Below are 25,066 nucleotides of genomic sequence, written 5' to 3'. Positions count from 1 at the left end.
CCTCCATACCTACAGATAACAAATACTGTGAATTCCATACAGACTTTCAGTCTATGAACTTCACATGACTAAGGTAGACAAACCCTATGAAAATGACTATAAAAGGTTTCACATGCTAGATTGTCAAAAGTCACTTGGTGTTCTACTGCTGGTTAAAACCAGGAGGCAAAAAAGAGAATGTAATGAGCAGAAAAAAACCCCAACCAAATACTTAAACCTTTAAAAATGCCTAGGATTAGATCAAGAAATTCAAAATGTAAGTGTAGATTACAAGAAAAAGGCAAACAGTTACAACCCATCCATTTCTAGCAATTGATATAACTATGTTTGCAGAAGATTTTGCAAGTTTCAATTATGTGTGCCATTGCAAAGACTAGAGCTTAAGCCGGAACAATTTTTGTGGAGAGGACATGAATATATGGTAAGGGCAGTGAAAGGAGTAGAAAAACATTGAAATTGGAAAGAACCAGGTAGAAAAAGGGAGAGAAGAGAGGCATGGAAACCAGTGGAGAAAAAAGCTACTTGAAGTTCCAAGCAAATTTTCAGCCTGTGCACTGACACAGACACCTCCAACAGCACTGACAGAATATTAATCTTCCTCCCCCATTCTTCTCCAAACAAAACTGTGATTCACTGAGATAGCTCTGGCGTTCACATGAACTGGCTTCTGGTGGTTTTGTTTTCTCTGCTTCTGCCAAAGCCATGTGGATAACATGGCTGAATCTCTGCATCTTTAGATGCATTTGCAGGGACAGAAGGGTTTTATATCTTCCTATTGCTTCTGGCACTCTTGGTATGTGACCATGAAGTAGCTCTCTCTCAGCCTGGCCAGAAAACAACAATTCCATCATGTGGAAATAGTGAGGACTTGGTAGCTTATATTTTACTCTGGTGCAAAATGAGTTTTTTAATTCCTTTCTTTTTTTTTTTTTTTTTTTTAAGGAGCAAAACACCCTCTCCCATCTTGGCCAAATAGCTTGGTGATGAGGGCACACAGCTGAGATGGAGGAGACTGAGGTTCGACTCCCTGATCCAAACCAGACAGAGCAGGGAGCTGAAACCTGGCTTGCTGTTATCCCAGTGGAATACCCTAATCTCTGACACTAGAGAGTTAGGTTCAATTCCCTGCTCTGTCTGGTTTGGATCAAGCATTTGAACCTATGTTCTTTCCTCTTCAGCTGAGTACTCTAATCATCAAGCTATTGTGTGTCCACAGAAGGGTTCCTTTTGCTGTGAGCAAACCCTCAGAACAAAGAAAATGTCAGAAACCATTCCTCTTGCTATATTAAAACATTTTCTTCAGCAGAATAACAATAGCATCAGAACTGGACAGTGTGTTCTTTAAGTCAGGGCTTCATCCTGCATGACATAAAGAAATGCATCCAGCATCTTCCAAAAAGCCTGGCAAGTGTGTCAACAGAGTCTTCTCACTAGATCAAATGAATTCATGAGCTTAAAGAAAAGCATGGGCTCCAGTGCTTTGCTGGACAAAGGCACTGCATTTCATAGTCTGAAGAGTCAAATTCTCAGTAAAAAGGTTTTTTGCCTTGCATGTTTTGGTCTTGAGGCTTGTTGCCTCACCAAACAACAGAGCTGTGTGAATGGATGCTTAAGCAGCACTTTATAAGCCACTGCTTATAACCTTTTTTCAGCAAATACAAAAGAGAAGCCTGCTGTTCAATATAAAAACATATTAAGTCTGTTGGTTTTTATTTTCTAACTTTCAATATGTTCAATTTCAAACTGAGCATTTAAGCTTCGCTATTATTCAATTTCAGTATTTCACTTAGAGGACATTAAAAGAGTCGATAATACAATGTCCAGTGGTATAAAATTGAATTCAGAGCACCCTGGAAAAAATTGGGCAGCTGGAGGGAAACAAATGCTCAGACGTCATAGAAAAGAGTGTGAAAAAATGTAAAAGAAAACATTATTTATAGGGGCAACAAAAAGCATAGGGTACTTCAGTGGTTCTATCTAAACCTGACAATTTCCATTGTTCACAACACAGAGCACAACCTTAATTTGTCACTTTTTTTTTTCATTTTCATGAGAAACGTTTCACTCAATTGTCCAAATTTTGAATATAAAGGGAACTCGGGGCTCTCACACAGTACCTTCAAAAACACCAAAAATATCTACAACTCGACTAAGTAAAGCACCTAGGTGCTTTTTCTTTAATATCAAGTGTATCTTGGGTTGTTCAGATGGAGCAGAATCAATTTGATCCATGAATTTCATGAATGTTTGAAGATAAAAATATCTATCGAGACAAGGGGAAAGGATGGGAGTTCCAAATTCAAATTTTACAATCAATTTTTTAGTGAACTTTATTTAGTCTGTTTTCTGGTTTTCTGCATGAAAAGGATCACTTTTCATCTCTCAAGTATTTGAGGGACTCCATTAATTATCCTGATACATTTGGAAATGGTTACCAGGAAACAATGAAGAAGAATATAAATGCCTAGCTATCAAAGCCCATTTTAAGAATAAATTGCTCTTCTTTTATGACAGGCATTTATCTGTTGACTCGATTAAAAGTATAATGAGTATAGAATGTCCTTTCTTTATCTGCCCCGTATTACAGTGTTCTGCTTTATCTGTAAACAGAGATAAATCACTTAGAAGAAAACTTGGGCTTGGGGAATTAGTCTTTGGCTGTTGAAGTACAAATTTTGGGTTGGTAACAAGAAAATTAACTCAATTAATTCCTACCTGTCTCCAAATAACAAATGTTACTAAGCAAAAGTTCTGAAACTAAACATCTGAGAGAGAAAAAAAATCTGTGTGAGGGAGTTTGACTTGAGCCTGTACACATGAATCCTAACTTTAAAAAAAAATTATAAAATTCATTTGTAAAGAAATACTTTTTTTAAAAAAATGTATTCCTTTCCTATTAGCTAACCTATGAGTTCCATCTAACATAAAAACCATAGAAAGTACCCTTCTCTTTCTGCCCAGTTGAACATCTTCTGAAATTCATGGTAGAAAAAGGAAAAACTTCAGCATAAAGACATTCACTGTACCCCACAATGAGCTCACCTTTTGTATTTCACCTATATAATGGCAATTAGAGTAAGATCCAGGGGTCTGTTTTTATTCACTCCCCCTCCAGACAACCACATTTGATTAAGAGTTTAGGTTTAATATATTCCTTCCTCAGATTCAGGTAAGAGTTTTATGATAAGAAATTCATGCCTCTCCTTTCGTATTAAACCAGCATTTTCTGACCTGCTTCCAGGGCAGCTTTCCTTAGGTGGATTGTAAAGAATCAGAGCAGTTTATATCTATCCACATTCCTCTTTCCCTCACTGCCTTCCACACAAAGTGACTATCGAGTGAAGCCTGTCTGCAAGATGCCCCACAGCCAGATATGAAGGAGAGCTAGCAACAACAAAACATTCACCCAAATGCTCAGCTAAGCCTCCAAGCTTAAATCTCAAGCAGCTAAGGAATTTGACAAAACAAGGTTTCACTGTAGAATAAGCCATACAGTTTTCACTCTCCCAGAAGAACCCTGCTTTCCCAAATAACCCTATTTTAACCGAGCCACCTGCCTATGTCAGGGAAATTAATGAACTTCAAAAGTAAAAACAACTCACGATGAAGAGCAAGCCCTGTTTTTCTAAACATCAGAAATGCCAGCACCACAGCAGTGTGCCTTCTTTTTTACCAAGCCATACAGGGAACTCTAAATTAAAGCCCGATTCCTGTACCTTACATGTCCATCCACCACACTGCACATTAATCTCTGCCCTCGATTTAGTTGCCAAGTTTGCAATAACACTGTGTGATGCATGCCTGGAACCATGAGCTTGGCTCCAAGAAAACTGTGTACCCTGTTAATGCAGGGATCAAAATGCCTGTTTTAAAAAATTTATTCTTTATAGGAAGTTCAAGTAAGTGATTTTTTTTTTTATTCCCTATTGGATTAAACTTTTCCTATTGACAATTACACCTAGCGAAAAAAAGCTACACATATATCCTGTACAGCTCATAGAACAAATGAACTGGACTTATAAACATGTGAGACGCAGATGTTGTGACTCTGTTTGCCTTCATTTTTTTAATCAAGAAGAAGGAACAAGGGAAAAAGAAATACAGCAGACAAAGGATGAAATCAGCATTGTGTCCAAGTGAGTGGACTGTTGAAATAGAAAACATGATTTCAAACAGCTCATAACAGATTGGAATTACAGTGTTTGCAAAAAACAAATAAGTTTAGCCCAGATTGCAATAGGAAAGTTTCATGAAAAAATTAGTAAAACTTAAGGAATTCAGAGGACAAAGTATTTTTGTATAAAAGAGACTAGCTTCCTTTGATTTAGTAGAACCAGACTAAGTTCAGAGAATAATTATTCCTTTCAAAATTTGACATTAGGATTGTATATCTAATATTAATTACTTTTATCCATTACTTTGGTTCAAATTGATATGGTAATGTCAGCAACACCTAGAGCATGAACTCCCTGTTGGTGCTGTTTATGAAGTTTAGATGACCCTAGCTTCTACAGTCCAGCTGGTGTCCTAGTTATGATGAACTATGCTTTGCACAAAGCTGATAGGAAAACTGGGATCCAGCTGAACTACTAAGGAGGAAGGGAGATATTTACTAAGAGCTCCTAATTAACCAAGTGTCCTGGCTTGCCAGCTGTAAAAAAATCTCATGTTGTGTAAAGAAAGTAGTCCTTTGATATATGTAGCATACAATGCATCAATCACATTTTTTTCAGAAGCAATCTTCCTGCTTTTCTAAGACAAAAGATGCTGAGACACAGTTTTAAGGGCTGTAAAATAAAATGTTCTCTCATTCTTAAGTACACTCCAATTTTTTTTAATAGGTCTGCATGAAAAATCTGAAAGATAAGTGTGCAGAGCAAAGTGCTGAGAAATGTGGCCATTTCTAGTGACGTACATGGTAACCTACCACTCAATATCTTTCAGACACACAGAAATCATTGAGAAGTGGAGAGCGTGGGTATGCTCAAGGAGTCACATTGTACATGCAGTGAACCCAACATCACCTGAGGCTGTTGAGCTCACTGACACAGCAGAGAGTAACTCTTCTCCCTCGGAGCAATGTGTCACAGAACCAGCTCTAGGCAAAAAAATGCAGGCACATATATGTGCCTACAGAAAAAATGGGCTGGTCAGAGCAGCTCATCCCACTTCTGGTAGGGGAATAGTTCAAAACCCCTGCTAAGTCTCAGTGACAGGGAAATATAAAAAGAGCTCAGTCATCACATCTCACCCCCAGCCCAGACTGATGCCTGTGCAAGCTGGCCTCTGCCATGTGTGCAAGGAGCATGGGAGCAAGGGAGTCTCAACTCATCTGGGCACAGTGGTGCACACAGATCGTGTCAGCCCAGCCTCATGTCCTGCAGCCCCACTGGAGTCTGGAGTTTGAACTGTCTTGCTCCAGAGTAGGACTGCTGTGGCAGAAGAATGAATGTCCACCCAAACATTTGGAGAGAAGAGGATGTGAAATCTTCCCTCCGGGCCCCAGCATCCCTCCCCAGGATGTCAGTATTCACAAGAGATACTTGGATTGAAATGCTGACACTCCTTGAAACCTTCTAATGACCCTTGCTACTGAATCTCAGTTGTTCTCTCCTTCTGTGAAATAAAAAGCAAGAAAAATACTAGTATCAGAGGTCTCTTTTGTGAGCCTTTTATAGGTATCCTGTCCTAGTTATTGGTTTCCTTTAAAATGGTAATTTTACACCCTAAAAGAACTCATTACAGTGAGACTATTTTCAATTCAAAGTAATGAATTAGAAGCAGAATTTGAACAACAGCTTCAGAGATTAAATAAAATAAAATTCTTCTTTAGAGCAAGTAACTGTCAAGCATACAATTACAAACCTACTTTCAAGAAGTCATCTATATAATCAGCTGCATGATATCAATTATTGAAAATATTGGCAAAATATGTATTTACTTTTTCTGTTCTTAATACAATGACAAAATGAATTTCAGAGTCAGCTTGAGTGAGGCTAAGTAAAACCGATTTGTTTCTCTAAGGTTCATCACAGTAATTCATTACAAACAGCAGAGATAGGATTCGGCTTGCAGAATGGTTTTGATTCATTTCAAAACATGAGAAAACTACTGAGAATATATATGGAATACATTTGTAAGTAGAACCTGTTTATGATCCTTTCCTAGGAGTGTGAGTTGAGAGGCATAAGAGGATGTCTGTCTGTAAATGTGAATTTTAGCATAAATACAGATTTAAATTTAGAGCTATGTTAGTTATCATATAAACAGTTTTAATCTGCATAAATCAGAAACACATTATTCCTGTGTGATGAAATTACTAGCACACATAACCCCAAAAAGCACCAGAAGAAATTATTATACTCCAATGTATCTTCCTAAACCCTGCACAAGTACATGCTATTTTGGGAAAAAAAGGAATCTCAAACTCTATCGTATAAATATTTCAGAGAGTCTAAGAACATTTTATTAGAAATATTTTTGTATCCTTCCAGCTCTTTCTTTGATAGTGTGAATTCAGCTATACAGATTTCAGAGAGAGACAAAAATTCAAACTATTAAAACCTTCTCTTAATCACTCCAAATTAGATTTCTGCATTCAAAGCCTAAAGGAGAAGCACCAGATATACTGAAAAATTTCCAAGGGTTGAACTATGTGCTAAATATCCTAATAAAAAACAAGCAATCTTTTATTTTCAGTAGTTCAGAGATATTGTTTTGTGGCCATTTAAATATTACTTCTCTGAACTGAAATTACAACATGGATATTTCCAGCATATATGAAAGAATAACTCTGTTCATTATTGATGATTATATTTAGATGCACACATAGGTGCACAACTAATGGAGTCCTTTATGATGCCTTCCTGCTTCATGACAATGAGAGAGACACAGCAATAATAGCAAGTGAGATTGTAGAGCCAAACGCCAAATGCAATTTACGAGTTAAATCCATATTTATCATAGCTGTCTATTCTTTTCACCAGCAGATGTGTATAGTAGAAAAAATACTATAGCAAACTAGTACTGCTACTACTAGCTAACTATGTAGCTGAATATGCTACTCAACAGCTATTCCTAGATTCTGCTTTTCTCCTCAGTGAGCCAGGTGAATTTTTCAAACTCTGGGTTTATTTTCTGCAGACAAATCTGCTGCTCAGCTCTAGTAGACATTTTTCATTATAACTGTGTCTGGCTACAAAACTTAGGAATTCGCTTATCAGTACTTTTCCCCATTATAAAGTTCACAGCACAGAAGGGTCTGTAGTGATTAAGAAGCCATTAGAAAAAGCTGATGAATATTCACTCTGCTTCTTAAATTAATTTCATCCAATGACCTTTGCTTTGCATTGAACTGTGTTCCAAAGTGAATTTCAAATTGGATCATTACCAGCAAGTCTGGATTATGTACTCAAAGAACCCAAACCTCAGACTCGTAAGACTCACATTCTATAACTCTCCAGTTAGAGAACAGGGACTGAAAATCCCTGACTTTGCACTGGTTCTGGCTGTCTGTGTCTCATTTAACAATCAGAGACTACATAGCACATAGAATATCAAGGGTTATGGAACAACATAAACCCTCACCCTACAGACACTTATGCCTGGGCTTAACTTTACAACCACATGTAAAAGTTTCTTTGATTTTAATTGAACTAATCACAAGAAGAATGCAAGTAAGTGTTTGCAGGATCAGGGTTCAGCAGGTCATGGATTGTACTTTAGGAATATTTACAATTAATTGCTTGTGGATGACTTACAGAGAAAAAAAGCTTTACCAGAAAACATTTCTAGATAACAAGCAAATTCAAGAACTTCACAAATGTAAAGGGCAAAATTTGTGACTAATTTATTTCCCAAAATTATTCACTGATTTTTGCCATATGCTAACATCAGGAATCTATGAACAGTAGCACTCCTGCTGAGCTAGAGAGAAGCAAATTTCTGAACCTTGTGAAGCATTCTGAATCCTTTGAAAGATTTCCCAGATGTTTGTATGGGGCCATTTCATTTCTTTCTTGAGGGCTCTTAGTTGTGGATGCCTATAAGCTGTACTTAACTAAGGAATAACACCATCTATTTGAAAAAACTGAGATAGTATCATATAAAATGTCATCCCTGTGAACAAGAGTATTTATTCTACAGCTCTTCACTGAGCCCAGAAAAATGTCTTCTCTGCAGTCTAAATACCTGATGTGAAGAAGGACCTGGAGGAAAGCCAGCTGGCTTAAGCTCAGCCAGTGTGAAATGAAGGTGACACATGCTGGCAGACTGAAGCACTTTGAGGAATTGGCAGGAACTTTCACTGCCTCTCCAGTTGATGGCATCTGTCCACCCATTGTCCGAGTGGCTTTGCAATCAGCTTAAATGTGAATTTTCCAGGCATTGCCTTGTAATTCTGTATTTTTGTGCAGTGCCCAGAACACTGGTATCCCAGGCTATACAGCTATAAACTCCTGTGAGGCCAACAATTAACAACACGAAGCACAGAGTCTTCCCCAGCTCATTTCTGGTTGCAGGTTCTCCATATTAACAACATGACATCCTCTATCTGTGGCTTGCACCAAGGTTACAGCACTTCCTAACCAAGACAAAGCATGTGAAATTAATCATGTCTTTGATCTGCTATAATGAGGAGGACAAAACCTGGCATTACTTCTGAGCCTCAGTCAGAAACTATGTTCAATACCCATATTTTACTTTGCAAAAAAAAGTCAACCTCAGTGATATGTGCAATGCTCTTCTACTGGTGATCAGTTCCACTGGTCTCTGATAAGCTATGCTGGTATTTAGAAAACAGGAGCATTGAATGGACTGATTATCAGAGACAGCCTTTTTCTCAAAAGAAGCAAAGTAATTATTTTTTGCAGCAGGAAAATAATACTGCACAATAGTGCATATGAGACTATTTCTGTGGTTTTAAATGTGCAATGTTATCCCTTGTTTGAATACAACCTTTAGGCCTCCACAACTGAAAGGCCTTGAGAAGGAAATTTTTGCCCTTTTGCACGGGGTTACACAAAAAAGCCTTTTGGAGGCTAAAACAAAAATATTTTCTTCAGAAAAATATACTTAATGATGTGAGATCAGTGTCAACAATTTTGACTACATCTTGTTCATTTTCCTTGACAAGTAAATTAGGTTTATTGCTTGACACTTTCAGTCATAATTCAGCGTAGTAATGACTGATGTTATTACTGTATTACACATTAAGTTATTCAAAATGTTAGTAAGTGGGATGGCTTGCACTGGCTTAAATTTTCACAAGCCCTAGCCTTTTAAGTCTGCATTTCAAAAAGTCACTGTCTGATGAAAATCACAAAATTTCTAGGGTGATTTATTGTAAGTACAGGATATTTTCATAATTGCTGGGAATTGAAAATCCCCACTGAACTCACAGTTGTTGAAGTGCTCATTTTATTTAAAAACTGGAACACTTCTCCAAGTGACTAAACACAAGGAATAAATGGCTAACCTCTTGAAAATATAGCTCCAGATATACATTCAATCTGAAATGAAAATATTTATTTTTCCCTGTCCACAGATTAAACATGAGAGCTGTTTCTGCCACATAATCAAGGAGAACTTGTATCCAAGTATGAAAACACAACAAAACGAGAGATCCATTTTGAAAGGAACAGTGTTACAAATCCATGGCATGTTTTCATTCAATTTACTCTATCAGATTATAAAGGAGAAGCCTCATACCATGTGCCTTTGAGGAAATAGTGTCCTATTATGTGCCTCCCACTCACCGTCACGATAAGATTCAGGTGTCATTTTTCATTATGATTACAGCCCTGGCACACTAAAAGGTTTTCACCTTTTCCGTTCAGTTAATATGAGCTTTTCTTGACAGCTTTTAGATTGCAAGATGATAATGATTGCAGGCATTCTGGCAGAAAACACTGAGGTTATTCTATATCAATCTTCCCTGCTGGTGTTGTTTTTTTCCTAGGGCTTACACAAGAGCTATAATCCAGTTGCCCCACATTGCTCCATTATTATGAGATACCTCTCCTGCATCTTCACCACGACAGAGATTATTTCAAGATTTTTTTAAAAAAATTTCTTGAAGCCTGTAGTTTTAAGAATACAGCATCAAAGTTTGTTGAATTAAATTCTTTAATTCCTTTTAGGTTCCACTGTGATCAAAGTTTTACTCTGCTTATTGTAGGATTTAATACTGGGCACAGACACTACCTCAGTATCCTACAGTAATGTACTTGGAGCTGTTTTAAAAGGGTCTGTGGTATTTTCACTGTACACTTTAGACTGTCTTTAAAAAGGGCAAGTATCTTGATTTTCTTCATACTCATCTGTATTTTCTGCAGAGACCTTGTTAAAAGAAACAAAGATGTTTAAAATGTAGTTTCGCAGTTTCGTTTGGAATTCTTGATTAGGCTAATCTCTGCATTGAAACATTTCACATAAATTCATTCCCTTCTTTGTCTCTTTACTATTAGGAAAAAAATATAGGAGAGTAAATATAATATTATGGATTAAATGTAACTATACAGCTAGTGTGAGACAACCTCCTGGGGAACCATCCAGATACAGGAGAACATTCTCCCTTCTAGGCATGTTCTCCTGGAGGTGTTCTACTGCTCACACTGACAGCAGGCAAGATTGCTGTCCTTAAACATGTGTTTGTTTGCAAAAGGAGGACAGCAACAAGTGAGGTGAGAAACAGAATATATATTCTTTGGCATGGCCAAATGCTGTGAAGCAAATAAGGTCAGTGTTTATTTGTTCTAGTATCGCCCTTTACATTAAACATAAAATTATAGGTTAATATGAAATAGAGCAATGAATGAAATGCTATTGCTGAGCCAGTAAGTAACATCACCTTTAATTAGAAAGCTTTTCTCTTTTGTTAGCTGTGAAACAGTTGTGTCTTTCACTGGCATTTTACTAGTAACACAAATTCTTTCACTGTAATTTTTATAGGCAAATTTTCACATTAAGTAGGTCTTGGGTTATGTCCTTGAAATTATTTTTTTCAGATATTAATATTTCTACTGCAGGTTTGTGTGAAGATTCATTTTGATAAGAACTTATGACAAATTGAGGCAAAATTAAAGCAGCATGAAGAACTGTGGCCAGATCATTATTAATCAAATCAGAATGAGGAGATGAATAGAAGAGGGTGTGCAGGAAATCAACGTGATCTGCAGAGCCTTGTAAAGGAACTTGCAAGACTTCCTCCCTCTGGAGCTGAAATTCCCACTGGGAGACTAAAATATACTCATGTAGCCAGACAATGGGGTAACAATATTAAAGTTACTAAATTCAAAAGCCCAAGTAAACTATGATAGGTTTAAGCACTGAGTCCTCTTTGGAGGATCAGCTGCTCTGAAGCCATAGCAGTGGCCTCAGCACTTGCTTGACCCGCAGAGCTATGCAGTGGTGAGGATTACTGCCTCCCCCCTCCCTAGGCCACCACTGCACACTCTAGAGGAGACAGCAAGTGCTCTGGGAGGGGAAGCAGCCAGTCCCCTTCCTACCCCAGCACTAAGGGACTAACAAGGAGTGTTTCTGGCCCTCCAGCACCCCTCTGAAAAGAATCACAGGATCATCAAGGTTGGAATAGATTTTTAAAATCATCTAGTCAAACCATCAACCTAACAACAAACTAAATCACCTATAAATAAAAACACCAACTTCCATATCCAGACACTCCTTCAACACTTCAAGAGACAGTGACTTTACCACATCCCTGGACAACTTATTCCAACACCTAACAACTTCTTCAGTGTGATTTTTTTGTCTAATATCTCACCTGACCCTTCCAAGGCACAATTTAAGGCCATTTCCTCTCATAATTTTAACTTGAGACATGACAGGAGAGACTGGCCCCACTTGGCTGCAACCTCCTTTCAGGTAGTTTTAGAGAGCAGTGAGGTTCCCTCCCTGAGCCTCCTTTTCTCCGGGCTAAACACTCCCAGCTCCCTCGGCTGCTCATCATAAGACTTTTTCTCTAGTCCCTTCACCAGCTTCACTGCCCTTCTCTGAAAACCTCCAAAACCTCACTGTCTTCCTTGTTGTGAGGGGCCCAGAGCTGAACAGAGCATTGAGGTCTGGTGTCACCAGGGCTGAGTGCAGGGAGAAAACCACTTCTCTAGTCCTGCTGGACATGCGATTCTTGATACAGGCCAAGATGTCACTGGCCTTCTTGGCCACCTGGGCACACAGCTGGCCAGCTGTAAACTAGTAACCCCAAATCTCTTTCTGCCAAGCAGTTCTCAAGCCACTTTTCCCCAAGACTATGCATGGGGTTGTTGCAATACAAGGGCAGTTCACAGCACTTGGCTTTCCTGAACATCATGCGGGTGTCCTCTGCCCACTGATCCAGCCTGTCAAGATATCTCTGCAGAGCCTTTTTCCAGCAGAAAAACACTTCCATCTAATTTGGTGTTATCTGCAAACTTACAGAGGATGCACTAAATCCCCTTATCCAAACCATTGATAAAAAATATGAAACAAGACCAACCTCCATACTGAGTCCTGGGGAATACCACCAGTGACTGGCCACCAACTGGATTTAGTTCCATTCTCTACCATTTTCTTGGCCCAGCCATCCAGCCAGAGTTTAATCCAGTAAAAGGTGCATCTGTTCAAGCCAAAAAAAGACTCAATTTCTCCAGGAGACTGTTGTGGAAGGTGGTGTAACAGCCTTTACTGAAGTCTAGTTATTCAACAACCACAGCTTTCCCCTCATCTTCTAAGCAAGTAACCTTGCCATAGAAGATTGGGGTGCTCATGCAGGACCTACCTTTCATAAAGCCCCATTGGCTGGGCCTGATCCCCTCGTTATCCTGCACATGCTGTATGATGGCACTCATGATGATCTGCTCCATGACTTTCCCTGGTACCAGGGTCAGGATAACAGGCCTTTAGCTTCCCAGATCACCCTTTCAATCCCTCTAATGGATGTGTGTTACATTTGCTAATTACCTTCTGGTAATTCTGGGACTTCTCCAGTTAACCAGGACTGCTGGTAAATGACTGGAAGTGACTTGGGAAGCTCTTCTGGCCAGCTCCCTCAGCACTCTCACTGCACCCCGTCTGGGCCCACAGACTTGTGGGTGTCTAACTGGCATACAACCTCACTAGCCATTTCCTTTTGGATTATGGGGGCTTCACTCTGCTTCCATCACGAACCTCCAGCTCTGGGAGCTGTACCTCCCCATTGAGCCTCATCTCCTCCCTTCAGACCCCACCACGTCAGGCAGGTCCCCTACATCAACTCACTACACAGCTGTTCAGCTCTGCCATCACTTCACTGCCATGAAGGTTCACACCAGAGTTGAACCAACATTTCCTGGTCATAGTCATTATTTAGGTAGCTCTGCTCTGTACAGAGCCTTTTTGCCAAGTACCTCTTGGTAAGTAGGACAGCACAGAGCTCAGGGCAATGGTTACAGGCTCATTCAAAACAGCCAGCAACTTCAAGTGGTTGGTTGACTACTCAGAGCTGTAAGATTCAATAGCAGAAAGGAGTATTTTGAGTATTAGCTCATGCAGCCAGAAAGCTGGTTACATCATAATAATATAATCCTTTTAAGTCACAGCTCAGTGGAGACAGTTACATGCCAATTGACCTAACAATTTGAAGCTCATGGGAAGGCAGGCATGTGTTAAAAATTTGCATTATGCCTTATCTGATGCCTTTAAAAAAAAGAAAGCTTTAGTCATTCAAATGTTTAAGAATGTGAAATAAGGTATGATTAGTTTCTACCTGTTGTTGGTACCAGACTACACTGAGGAAACAAAGGACTGTGTGGAAACAGACTAAGCTAGGTGAGGTAGGGCAGTGGTGGTACCTCAGTATTTTAGCTGAGAAATTCTCTGGCACCTCATAAAACCTGATGCAGTCATGGTCAAAAGTGGAACCACTGCATGATAGAATGAACCTCAAAAGGAAAAGCAGTTAAGCCTCTATCACTTTCTTTTTCTTTTGAGATGCCTTTGAAGTGAGACACTTCATATAATGGCTGTTTGGCTGTGGGTGTTGCATCATTGTGGTTTGAGTGCTTCCGACTATTTCCCTTTAACTTTGGAAAAAGATACACTGCCAACAACCAAAAGTAAACTGTACTTATCCACATATAATTCCCCCATACCTTAAATCATGAGTTTTGCTCCACAAAACATAAACTGTTCAGGGTCAGTGCAGGATTATCCCATCAGAAACACAGTAAATAAATCCATTACAATAGGAAGAGAATTGGGCAGTTAGAATATTTTTGTTTCTCTTAAGTAACACAAAAATTAAATAAACAGATGAGTTAAACTGCTCTCATCCATGATTTGCAGGAGAAAATATTAACTACTTGAATACCAAGGTTAAACTAAGCTCAAGAACACCCACAGCTCAAAACAAGAGCTGAGCCAGTAGTAGGCTATGAAATTAGCAAACAACTTGTAGTTTATATTTAAGGAAAAGTTTTAAGGGATTTTTTTTGTTTTGTTATTAAGTTGATTAACTATACAAGAGACCTTTATCAAGACATTTCAAATGAGTCATAAAGTTCTAAGTTTGACTTAAACTGTAGACCATCAGAGTACCCCCACCATGATTAACAGAGCTTAGGCCCTGGATGGAAAGTGCTGAGTTTTGGATTTGCATTGTGGGGAAAAGGTTGTGAGGAAAAGGGGGCACAGAGAATTCAAAATCTGTCTCACAGAGGCTGTGCAAAAGTAATTTGGATCCTTCTTGTGCCACCGAATAAACCCTGGACAATAAAATCCTTTCAGATGCTTCTTAACTCAATGCTATCAAAACCCTAAAATACTCACCTTTTTATGAGGAATGGTCTAGAATCAAAAATTGTAATGATAATCAACTGAAGTGAAGGATTGCCAGTAAGGACTGAAATAGGAGTGAAATGCTGATCTTACGGCACCAGTAAAAATCTACTGGTGCAACTTGAATGCAATGGATGCATGCTACTTCCAGCAAGGCGAACTGAGATCAGCATCTCAGGAAAACAAAATATTCAACAGTGAAAAGCTATGCTATTTAGAGGAAATACAAAAGGGAGACTTTCAAGAGTTTTAGTAGATTGATTTACTACATCTGCACATTGACCCAAGTCAGTATAGTGCATTACTGTTCGAGGCACTGTCATTTCCAAACTATACTTTCCCCTTTCAAATTATCCTTTTGTATGAAATGAAGTATCACAACTGTAGGAACTTCAAAAAAACCCACATCATGTTAAAGAAATGGAGAAACTTAAGCAAACCAAAATAAAATATAAACAAAATTACTCGTCTGACTTAAATTGACAAAACCATAGCAACCCAGTAAAGTCTGAAAATCCAGCTTGACATTGTGTCCCTTGCTGAAACCTGTGTGCCATTTACTCATTTATTAGTTTTGGGGTTTTATTTCTGCACAAAAGATAAGTGTACTGCTAATTAAAAAACATTATGTGATCAAAATTACATTGCCCAGAATACTTTAAAAATTTTTCTATTTACTTTTCAAATTTCAGGCCTGGGTAATGAAAATCATATTACAGGAAAATAAGATAAATTCCCAAGTCAGGTAAGAATACAAAAATCTTAAATCATATAAAGTACTATCCAAAGTTTATCCAGCCCTCACACACAGCAGAGCCTAAAACAGATACTTCTCGCTTTCAATGCATACTTTTTAAATAAGAAAAGGATTTGCCCAGGAGACAAATTATCTGAGTAGTCTGGCACTGTCTCAGCATGCTATCTGGTCTTGCTTTCTTACACATCAAGGTCATTTTCTCCCAGGTTGCTTAGAGCAGAGGCAAGACTAGCTTTACAAACAGGAAGCTTACAGGGGCACCCACACCTCATTTCATCACACTGTATTGTGGAGGGATAGAATGTAAGAAAATAAAGACAGTGCAGAAGGTAGGCTCACACCTGAGGAGTTGCAGCTGTACTAATCACCAAAGATTAGGAACAGGCCTGCCCTTAATAGGCCACAGCTGTGTCTGATAAGAAGAAGAGTGCTACAGAAGAGTGGGTTAGCTGGGTGGGGAGAGAGACGGAGTTGTTGGCTGTGCTTTGAAGGAGGCAGTGCTGTGAGGAGCTGCCCATGAGAAATCACCGAGGCCCATGAGAGCTTTTGCAATAAGATGACTACACTGTATGTTTAGCTTAACTAGCCTTCAGGCTAAACCCTTTTAAATGCTCTTGATCAGCTTATGTAGAAAAATGAATTCCTCTTTAACACACCGGTAATCCAAAGTATGGAAAAAAACTATTCAAGACCTTACATCACAGAGATTCCATTTTACTGTATAACACAGAAGAGAACAAAAGGTCAAAATACAAATGTTTGAAAACTCTGACTGTGAGAAAAATAAAAACCCCTTTTGTTTCCATAGTATGTGACATTCTCTACACTCCTTCTTGAGTTCAATTTCATTACCTCAGAATAACCAGTTTCTGAGAAGGATCATAACTGCAAGTAACCTCAGAAAAATGCTTTGGCTTTAAAAAAGGACTAATGGGAAATCTAATGGGAAAAATTATATTATTATTATGTAACTTCCAGTCCAAACTAAGAGATACAGGTGGCTTGGATCGTCCCTACAAACATTAGGCTAGCCTTCAGCTTCAGATGCTTTATATTAGGTTACCTTAGGATGGGAAGGTTTAAGTTAGTGGGAATTTTGCTGTAGATTCCAAGGGACCCTTATCTGCCACAATTTCGCCTTAACAAGATATCAGTGCTTGCCAAAAACTGCTTCTTGGTTTGCTTACAAATTATTGCTAAAAATATTTGGCTTAACGTATGACAGGTTCAAATTTTCAGGTGGTATAAATCAGTGAAGCTGCAGAACCATGCCAGTTTAATCCACGTGAGGATCTACCTGTAGGGTTTATCCCATTTAAGATCATTCATAGCAGTAAAGTAATTAATTTTAAAATCTTCCTGGTTTTACATGGCAAGTAGAGTGAGTTCACCAAGAGCTGCTGCATTTTTGTGGCTCTAATCAGCAAATCAAGCAAACCCATCCTTTCAGAAATGTATTATTCCTTAAAAGTAAGACTACAATTAACCTAGTTTTTTTCTTTATTCAGTCCTGGCACCACTCAGCAATTATATGCTATATTTAAATTTAGACAACACAGTTGCAAACATGCCTTTGCAAGGCTGCTTACAATAGAAAAACTCAAAAACAGTGATTCATTGCTATTAAAAAGTTGTTTTATATTAGCTATTCACACAACTTTGTGTTACCTGTTGACAACTAGAAATACTTGTACAAGCTCATCTTTCAACCTCCTTTTTTTCAAAAAATTGTCTAAAGTAAATTCAATTAATTTCACTTGATGTAGTGCTTTCATGATATGAAATAAATTTGCCATTTATTGGCAAATGCACTTGTGCCTTTAGCCTTACAGGGAGAGAAAGAAATCAAACATCTTAACACAACTGCAACTGGGAAGTAGCCTCTTCCCCCAGTTACTTGTACAGACATGTACTTATTCCATGCTGCTGCAGAATAGGAGATTCCTCTAGCAAGCCTATAAGTATTTAAGAAATTTTGGTATTTGCCTTTATTTAAAATAACACAAGGCTTGTGAAAGTCAAAGATTAAGCAACCTAACATGATAGACAGCAAATCCATGTCATGCATATCAATTATAATACTTATAGGCTTGCATTGTTGTAGTGTTTTTTTGACTAAAGCACACATAAAGCAAAATACCATAATGTAAAACAAAAAAACAGAAAATCAATATACATTGCCTAACTTAATGAAAATTAATTTATTACGTAGGAGCTTGCAGCATTGAAAATTCTTGTTAACTATTTCACTTGTGTCTTGATTTTGGATAAATCTTTATTACTGTACTGTATGACAGCCTAGCAGTTTAGAAAAAAAAATAGACATATGTAATCTTAAAAACCTTCATCTTCCCATTCTCCCTCTAAGATTCCATTATGTAAATGCTTTTCAAAATATTCAGCAAAAGGTAGGACCAGTAAGCAAAAATGACCATTAAGTGATATATTTAACTGCAAAACTTGTTTCTTCAACTTCTGCTCTGCCAAGATGTCTTCTAAGTCAAGTTCTTTACATTCAGAAAAAACCTCCACAAAATGAAGTAACCATCCAAGTCTGTAACTATGCAAGTGTTGTGTGAAATAATTTGTTGAAGATGGCTAACTTTCCACTGGTTTCCATGGAGTTGTAAATAGCACAGAATAATTTGGGTGAGAAAGGACCCTTGAAGGTTATCTTCTCCAGCCCCCCTACAATAAGCAGGGCATATTCAACCAGGTCTTTTGGTTAGCTTCTATATAGAACACAATTTAGAGTTGTATCTAGTTTGGGTTTTTTTATTACACCTTGTAATTAAATTTATTTCATGACAGAGAGCATTAACGTGTGTTCACTCAATATGCATTTCAACACTGATGGGCACAGTTTGAGAATTGTCTGAATGTTTCTTTGGCTGACCAAACTAGATTACTTTTCATGACAGGAAAGATCTGCACATATTATTTACTTCTTTCTCATTCTTTACAATGGCTGACAGTGACTTGCAATTCTCTCATAATGTGCAGTATCACTAAACCTGCTACTCCTCAAGTTATTCAAGCATACTACAAAGACATTTCAAAAATTAAGGAAGTCTACTGACTTCTGTGTAACTCAACTATCCACAGATAAGATCTCTCACATGATTATAAAAAGTGTGAAAAAAATGAAAACTCTAATAAACACCATTTTTCCTTCATCAAAGAATAATTTCAAGTATTATTGCGACATAAACTGACAAGGATATTCTTGGAGAAAAGTAAGATGGATACATTATTTAGACTGATTTGAAGATGGAGGCCAATTTCCCATGGATTTTGCTAGAACAAGGATTATGAAGCATAGGTTAAGTTATCCCGGATATATTTGCTGATCTCCCTGACATGAGAGCAGTGAATAATAATTCCAGTAAGTAAATGTGAAGGCCATTAAACTACCAATTAAAATGAGACTTACTTTCTCTGACAAGATCCCAAGACCCATATTGACTTACACTGTTGCAAAGTCAAAGACTTCAGTCAGTGGCAAATCAACATAGTGGTATCTAAAAGACACACTGCTTTGATATAGTGTAAGGAATTGCTTTCTAATTCACTGCAGTGAATGGACAAAGCATTGGAATGCATAAACTTAAATTTATCCGTTTCACTGACCTTGAAGCTGACGTCCTTTGTACAAATCCTTTGTTTTTGTTGGGTGAGCTCTGGCACCATTATCACATTTAGGTTGTTCATACCTAAAGAACAAACAGGGAGAGAATAAAACCAGTCGAGTTAACTGGATTAAGAATTAATTAATTTCCAATTTTGTAGTCCTCGTACCTTCTAGTATTTAGGTAATAAGCCTGCATTTTCATTCAGAGGGCAATGCAAACTTATCTGTCTATTTTTCACTTACCTCAAAGAAACTGTCTTTGTTCTCCTGGAGTTGATACCAAAATAAAAAATATATTCTCTCTTCTAAAGCCCATTCTACTGGGAGAAAATCTAAAGAATTGCTATAAATTAATACAAAATAAAATTATTTTGCAAAATATACCAAAGAAACCCCACAGAATCAAGAAAAAATCAGGCTGTGTCCCACCTATAAAACAAAAAAGTCATAAACAATACCACAGACAGTACTCATGCTGGGAAACACCAGAGATACAATTTCAAAATCACAGCAAGGAAGGTACTACAGTTAGGTACTACTACAGTTCTAAATTCATGTGCTACGGTATCTTGTAAAAAAAAATAGTTTAAGAAAGAAGGGTTAACCATGAATGTTTTGAACAAGAGTGAAAAAGTCATAGGATTTCCAGAAGGAAGGTAATTGGGCTGGAACTGCTTGAAGTGAACTGTGAAGAAGACTGAATCTCCACCTGCTACTGGAATATTCTGGCTCTTCTATGCTTGCTGAGTTTACTTAAAGTCACTTTGTTAGTCTAACTGGTAACAAGAAATTCTGCTATTTGTACTTCCAACAAACAGTGACTTATGCAACATCACTAGCAATATCTTTTATGCAAGACCAGGAGACATGGGAGCATCCGCTGCTGAATCTCACCTCTTCCATGTCCCACTACCAAAGCATGATGATTTTTCACTCACCTCAAAAGATTCTCTTTCTGAGTAATTTTTACTTTATTGTCCTAAAACAGACTGAAGTTGCAGGACTTAGCAGGTAGCCCTTCAGAGAATGTTTCAATTCTCAGTTAAATTAACATGAATCATGTCTATATACATGTGTGTGCACATACTATTCACCGAATAGATTCTAGATTCTTTCTAGTTTATATAACTGAAGTTCTCCTACTCCAACTTCACCAAAATCGCATTTACTGCATGGCATGCTTAAATTTCTTATTAAATTATACTGATCCAATTTTTTTGGAACAAACTATTTCTAAAAACATTGAATGGCAGCAATGCTCTGGATTCAGGTCAGACTACTTCTAAAAACAATGCCTAAATATTTTCTCTTAATTATCAGGCATCATAGAGAACTGCAATATTATTTTTTCTTTTGAGTGCTTAATTTATTTCTATACCATCTGATGAAACTGACTACTGGCCCACCAAATTTTGGCTGCTGCAAGAAGGTACAGTATCATTTTTATGGACATGGGAGAGCTACAGACTCTTTTTAACCCTAAAGAATAAATAGAAGGTGCTTTGATAACATGGGTTGGATTCAGATACTTGATGGATGACCACTTCAATCAGCCAAGAAAACAGTGAAAGGGAAGTCTCTGAGCAATACCCACTAATGCAGTATCTGGCAAACAGCCTGGTCCCTGATTAATCTGATACCTGACTCTGCATTCCCCTCCTTCTCTTCCATTACTGTGGCTGCTCTGTGCCTACATTTCATTTTTTGGCCTTTACTCTTCTACCCTTTGGGCTGATATTTTTGTTAAATACACTCATGGTTCATCATATACAAACTAAATCTGTAAAAGCCCAGTAGGTGTTAAAATGCTGCACTGTGAAAAGTCTATGTTTAACTTTTTAAGGCAACTGAAGAAAGAAAACAAGTCATTTACAATTTACCATACAGGAACAGCCATGCTAAAAACTGATAAGAAAAACAGACTTGCCTCAGTTTTCATGGAGAAAGAGTGGGAACGGGATAGTATGTCAGAATGGAACATGGTCAGGTTAAAACAGTGTAGTTACAAGGCATCCCAAGTTACTCTTTTGAATTTAAAAGAGGAAAGAATCCCTAGCAGTAAATGTATATCTAGAATTGGCAAGGGCTTGGGAAGACTGCTTTGTATCTCTGATCAGTCTGCTGGGAAGCAGTGAGATTTACTGAGGTGTACAAAGCAGTAGAGGATGGAGGCTTCCACAGGGATTCTACCGTGTGGGCAGCTTCATGAAACAGATGATTTCTGTTTCTTTTTAAGTTCAGAGAATCTCGTGCAATTTTGGGGTTTACTCTGTACAAGATCCTGGTTGCTAAAAAAGTCACATGTGAGAGCACAGCCCCATGGTCCCCAATGAGCCAAAAGGCTGAGGTTCATGCTGTGATTTCCAAGAGGCATTGGGAGCCAGCCGGTGAGGACCACACTGACACTTTTGTGGGAATGGCTGTTCTTAGCCTTTAAATGCATTACCTCCTTTTAATCCAGATTTATTCCACAACTTCACCTATTTCTTTTGTTTTACTGTCTTAAATGTCCTTCATTGACATACCTTTTTTTTAACTCTAGAATTAGTTTATTTTTTTCTGAAATACCTTCACTGACAAATGATTTGTCTTTTTTCAGATGACAGTGTATTAGAAGGTAAATGAATATTGATAACTTCCTTTCATTTTGAGGGTCTTATTTAACGTGACTGCTGACTGCCATTTATTGAGGCGTTCAGAACCTTATAATATGACAAATATCATCCTCATGAGTACATTCAAAACAAATAACAAGCAGAATGCTGAGCTGTTCTGGCAATAGCTTTCTGGATCTGTCTATCCTTTCAAGTGTTGTCCCTTAGCCATTTGATACGTATTTGCAGGACAGAGATTTCAGTGTGCTATGCACCCATCTTCCTACCAGGAGCACTAATGTCATCAGTTCCTGCGGCAGAATTTTAAGATCCTTTAATTTGTATTTTGAAGTGGAAAACTAAAAGACAGTACACCAAATTTTGCAAAAGCCCCTGACTGTTTAAACTAGGAAGGACTCACATATTCCTTCTTTCCATTCTATAAGAATTACAAATGGACAAGTGCATATACCTCATTATATTCTGATCCCTATTTAGTTCCCTCTCCCTGAAAAAAAAAGTTTAATTTTATCAATACAGAAAAGAAAATTAAAATCAAGAAATAATTAATGGGATTCCAGCCTGTCTAAATATTTCTCAGAAATGAGGTCTAGACATTCCTCTTAAACTCCAGGCAGTAATTCCACCAGTTTGTTTACCAAGACTTTAGATTCCTAAATACATCAGTCATTCTCTATTTAGTATGAAATTCCTAAAACTGAGTTCTCTCCTTACCCATCTGTGCTCAGAAATGTCCTCTTTGGGGATATCACTAAATTTTACTTCCGCAGAGCTTCACTGAGGACTGACCTTAAGTCTAACAAAGATGAAAAATTAGAAATGGTCCAGAACATAGCGGCTGATCTTTTTAGTATCAGTCATCAGGCAGAGCACTTTTGTGTCTAAACCATATGCATGGAAAGATTGTATCCAATTTTCCAGCCTTTCAACCTTGAGACGTGCAGCACAGTGAAAGGTCTTCCTGCTGCCTCTTCTCCCACAGCTGAGTGACTGTGTAGTTGCCAAAAACAAGAGCCCAGCAGACCAAACCGGGAAAAAAAGAGACGGAGACTGATTCTAGGTCCATAGATGATTCATCAAGGGGTTGGGAAGGCCTACAATTCCAGTCTGTATGACAGTAGGAGCCAAAATGGCACATACTGCAGGCACACTATACATATGAATAGGAAAGCAAGATGGTTGATTTTTAAGGATCATCACCTTCAGTTTCATAAATGGTTCATCCTGACATGCAGGATGTGTCAGGAAGCCCGCACAGATGAAGGACATGCACCTACCAAAATTCACATTTAAAAAGGAATCATACAATTGGTCAGCTGATACAGGAGGAATAAACAGACTGTTCAAGCATGCAGGGATGGGGTTATGAATCTGGTAAGGAGCATGAAGGCAACAAGAATAACTTCCTACATGCGTATCAGCAGCAAAAAGAAGACATGGGAAGTTTGAGCCTGCTGCTGGGAGGAATAAGAGACCTTGTGACAGAGAGAAGGCAGAAGTACTCACTGGCACCTCCTCCCTGGTCTTTACTTGTAAGACCAGTCTCCAAGGAATCCCAGGTTCTTGAGAGCAGTAGTAAAGTCTATAGCAAGGAAGACTTATCCTGGGTCATGATGGATCAACTCAGGGATTGTTTGAACAAATTGGACATACATAACTCCATGGAACCTGATGGGATGCACCCACAAGTGCTGAGGAAGCTGACCGATCTGTGGGCCACTGTCTTATATCTGAAAGGTGGTACTGACTGGGAAAGATTCCCGGGGACTGGAAGAAAGAAAATGTCACTTCTGTGCTCAAGAAGGGCAAGGAAGAGCCAAATAAGCCAGAGATCCTCACCTCAGTTTCTGAAAAGGTGATGAAGTAAGTCCTCCTATAAGCTATTTCAAAATATATGAAGAAGAAGAAGGTGATTGAGAGTTGTCAGGATTGAATTATGAAGAGGAAATCATACTTCCCCAGCGCTGCTGCAGCTTCCTGTGATTCTGTAACTGCTCAGTGCATAGGGTGAGATGGGCAGATATTATTTTTCTTAATTTTAGCTAGGCTTTTGACACTGTCTCTGAGCATATTCTCACAGACAAACTGATGAAGTATGTAGGAGATAAAAGAAAAGTGAGGTGTGTTGAAAACTGGCTGAACAGACAGTGTCAAAGAGTTGGGATGAGCAGAAATATTTCAGCTGAAAGCCAGTCACCAGTGGAGAGCCCCAAAGCTTGTTTATTGCTAAACAATATTGTTTAATCTCTTCCTTAATGACCAGGACAATGGGACATGGAGCAACTTTAGTAAGTTTGCAGATGATACAAACTGGGAGGAAGTGTCTGATACAAAAGATGGCTGTACTGCCATTCAGAGGAACTTCAACAGGCTGCAGAAATGGGTTAGCAGGAATCCCATGAAGTTTAAAAAAACCCCAAAATTCTTGCCCCTGGCACAGATTTACTCCCTGCATCAGTACAGTATGGGGTCAACCAGCTGAAAAGCAACTTTGAAGCAAGGACCTGGAATTTCTGATGGATGCTGAGTATAAGGCTGCAAAGAAGGCCAATAGCCTCCAGGGTTGCTTTAGAAAAAGTACTGCCATCAGGTCAGATCTTTGCCCTCTCGTTCACAATGGGAGAATGAGACTTACCTGCAATGTTGTGTCCAGCTCTGAGCTCCCCTAACAACAGAGACACGGGCACACTGAGTCTAGCAAAGGGCCATGAATATGATTAAGGGACTGGAGCATTTGATATAGTAAGAAAAGAATGCTGACAATGCTCACCCTGGAGAAGAGAAGGCTCACGGACGATCTTAATGTTGTCTCTAAGTGTCCAAAGAGAGGAAAACAATGCAGTTATAATCTTCTTGGTGATGTCCAGTGGTAGAAAAAAAGGCAGTGGGCACAAAATAAAATACTGAAAATTTTATGTAAAGGTAAGAAAAACCTTATTTTTAACTATGATGGTGATCAAACACTAAAACAGGATGCTTAGAGAAGCTATGGATTCCTCATTCTTAGCAATTCTCAAAATAAATTGGACATAGTCCTGAGCAATCTGCTACAGATGATCTTGCTTTGAGTAAGGGGATTGGATCAGAAAACCTCCAGAGATCCCTACCAATCTCAGCTATTCTGTGACTCTATAAAATTAATTATATCAATAAGACCTAAAATACACACCAAAAAAACCAAAAAACAAAAACCAAAAAAAAGGAGAAAAAAGTAAAAGAAACAACACCACAAACCCTCCCTCCAAAAAACCC

The 25,066-nt window shown here is 38.3% G+C and overlaps 1 protein-coding gene across 6 annotated transcripts in view; it reads right to left on the bottom strand.

The window, feature by feature from the left end:
* SMOC2 (SPARC related modular calcium binding 2) overlaps positions 1-25,066 on the bottom strand; it is a 140,770-nt gene that overhangs the window by 17,349 nt on the left and 98,355 nt on the right. For all 6 annotated transcript variants that reach the window (XR_009485766.1, XR_009485765.1, XM_059841526.1 and 3 more), the window contains one exon: positions 19,199-19,281. Coding sequence is in view for 4 of the 6 variants with exons in the window: in XM_059841526.1 (XP_059697509.1) it covers positions 19,199-19,281 (83 nt within the window). In the remaining 2 variants the exon portion in view is untranslated. The remainder of the gene's footprint in view (positions 1-19,198; positions 19,282-25,066) is intronic.

The sequence above is a fragment of the Haemorhous mexicanus genome, chromosome 3 (assembly GCF_027477595.1).
Source record: "Haemorhous mexicanus isolate bHaeMex1 chromosome 3, bHaeMex1.pri, whole genome shotgun sequence".
In the NCBI taxonomy this organism is placed as follows: Eukaryota; Metazoa; Chordata; class Aves; order Passeriformes; family Fringillidae; genus Haemorhous; species Haemorhous mexicanus.
Note: the sequence above shows the minus strand (reverse complement) of the source record. Positions and strands in the feature narration are given on the sequence as shown.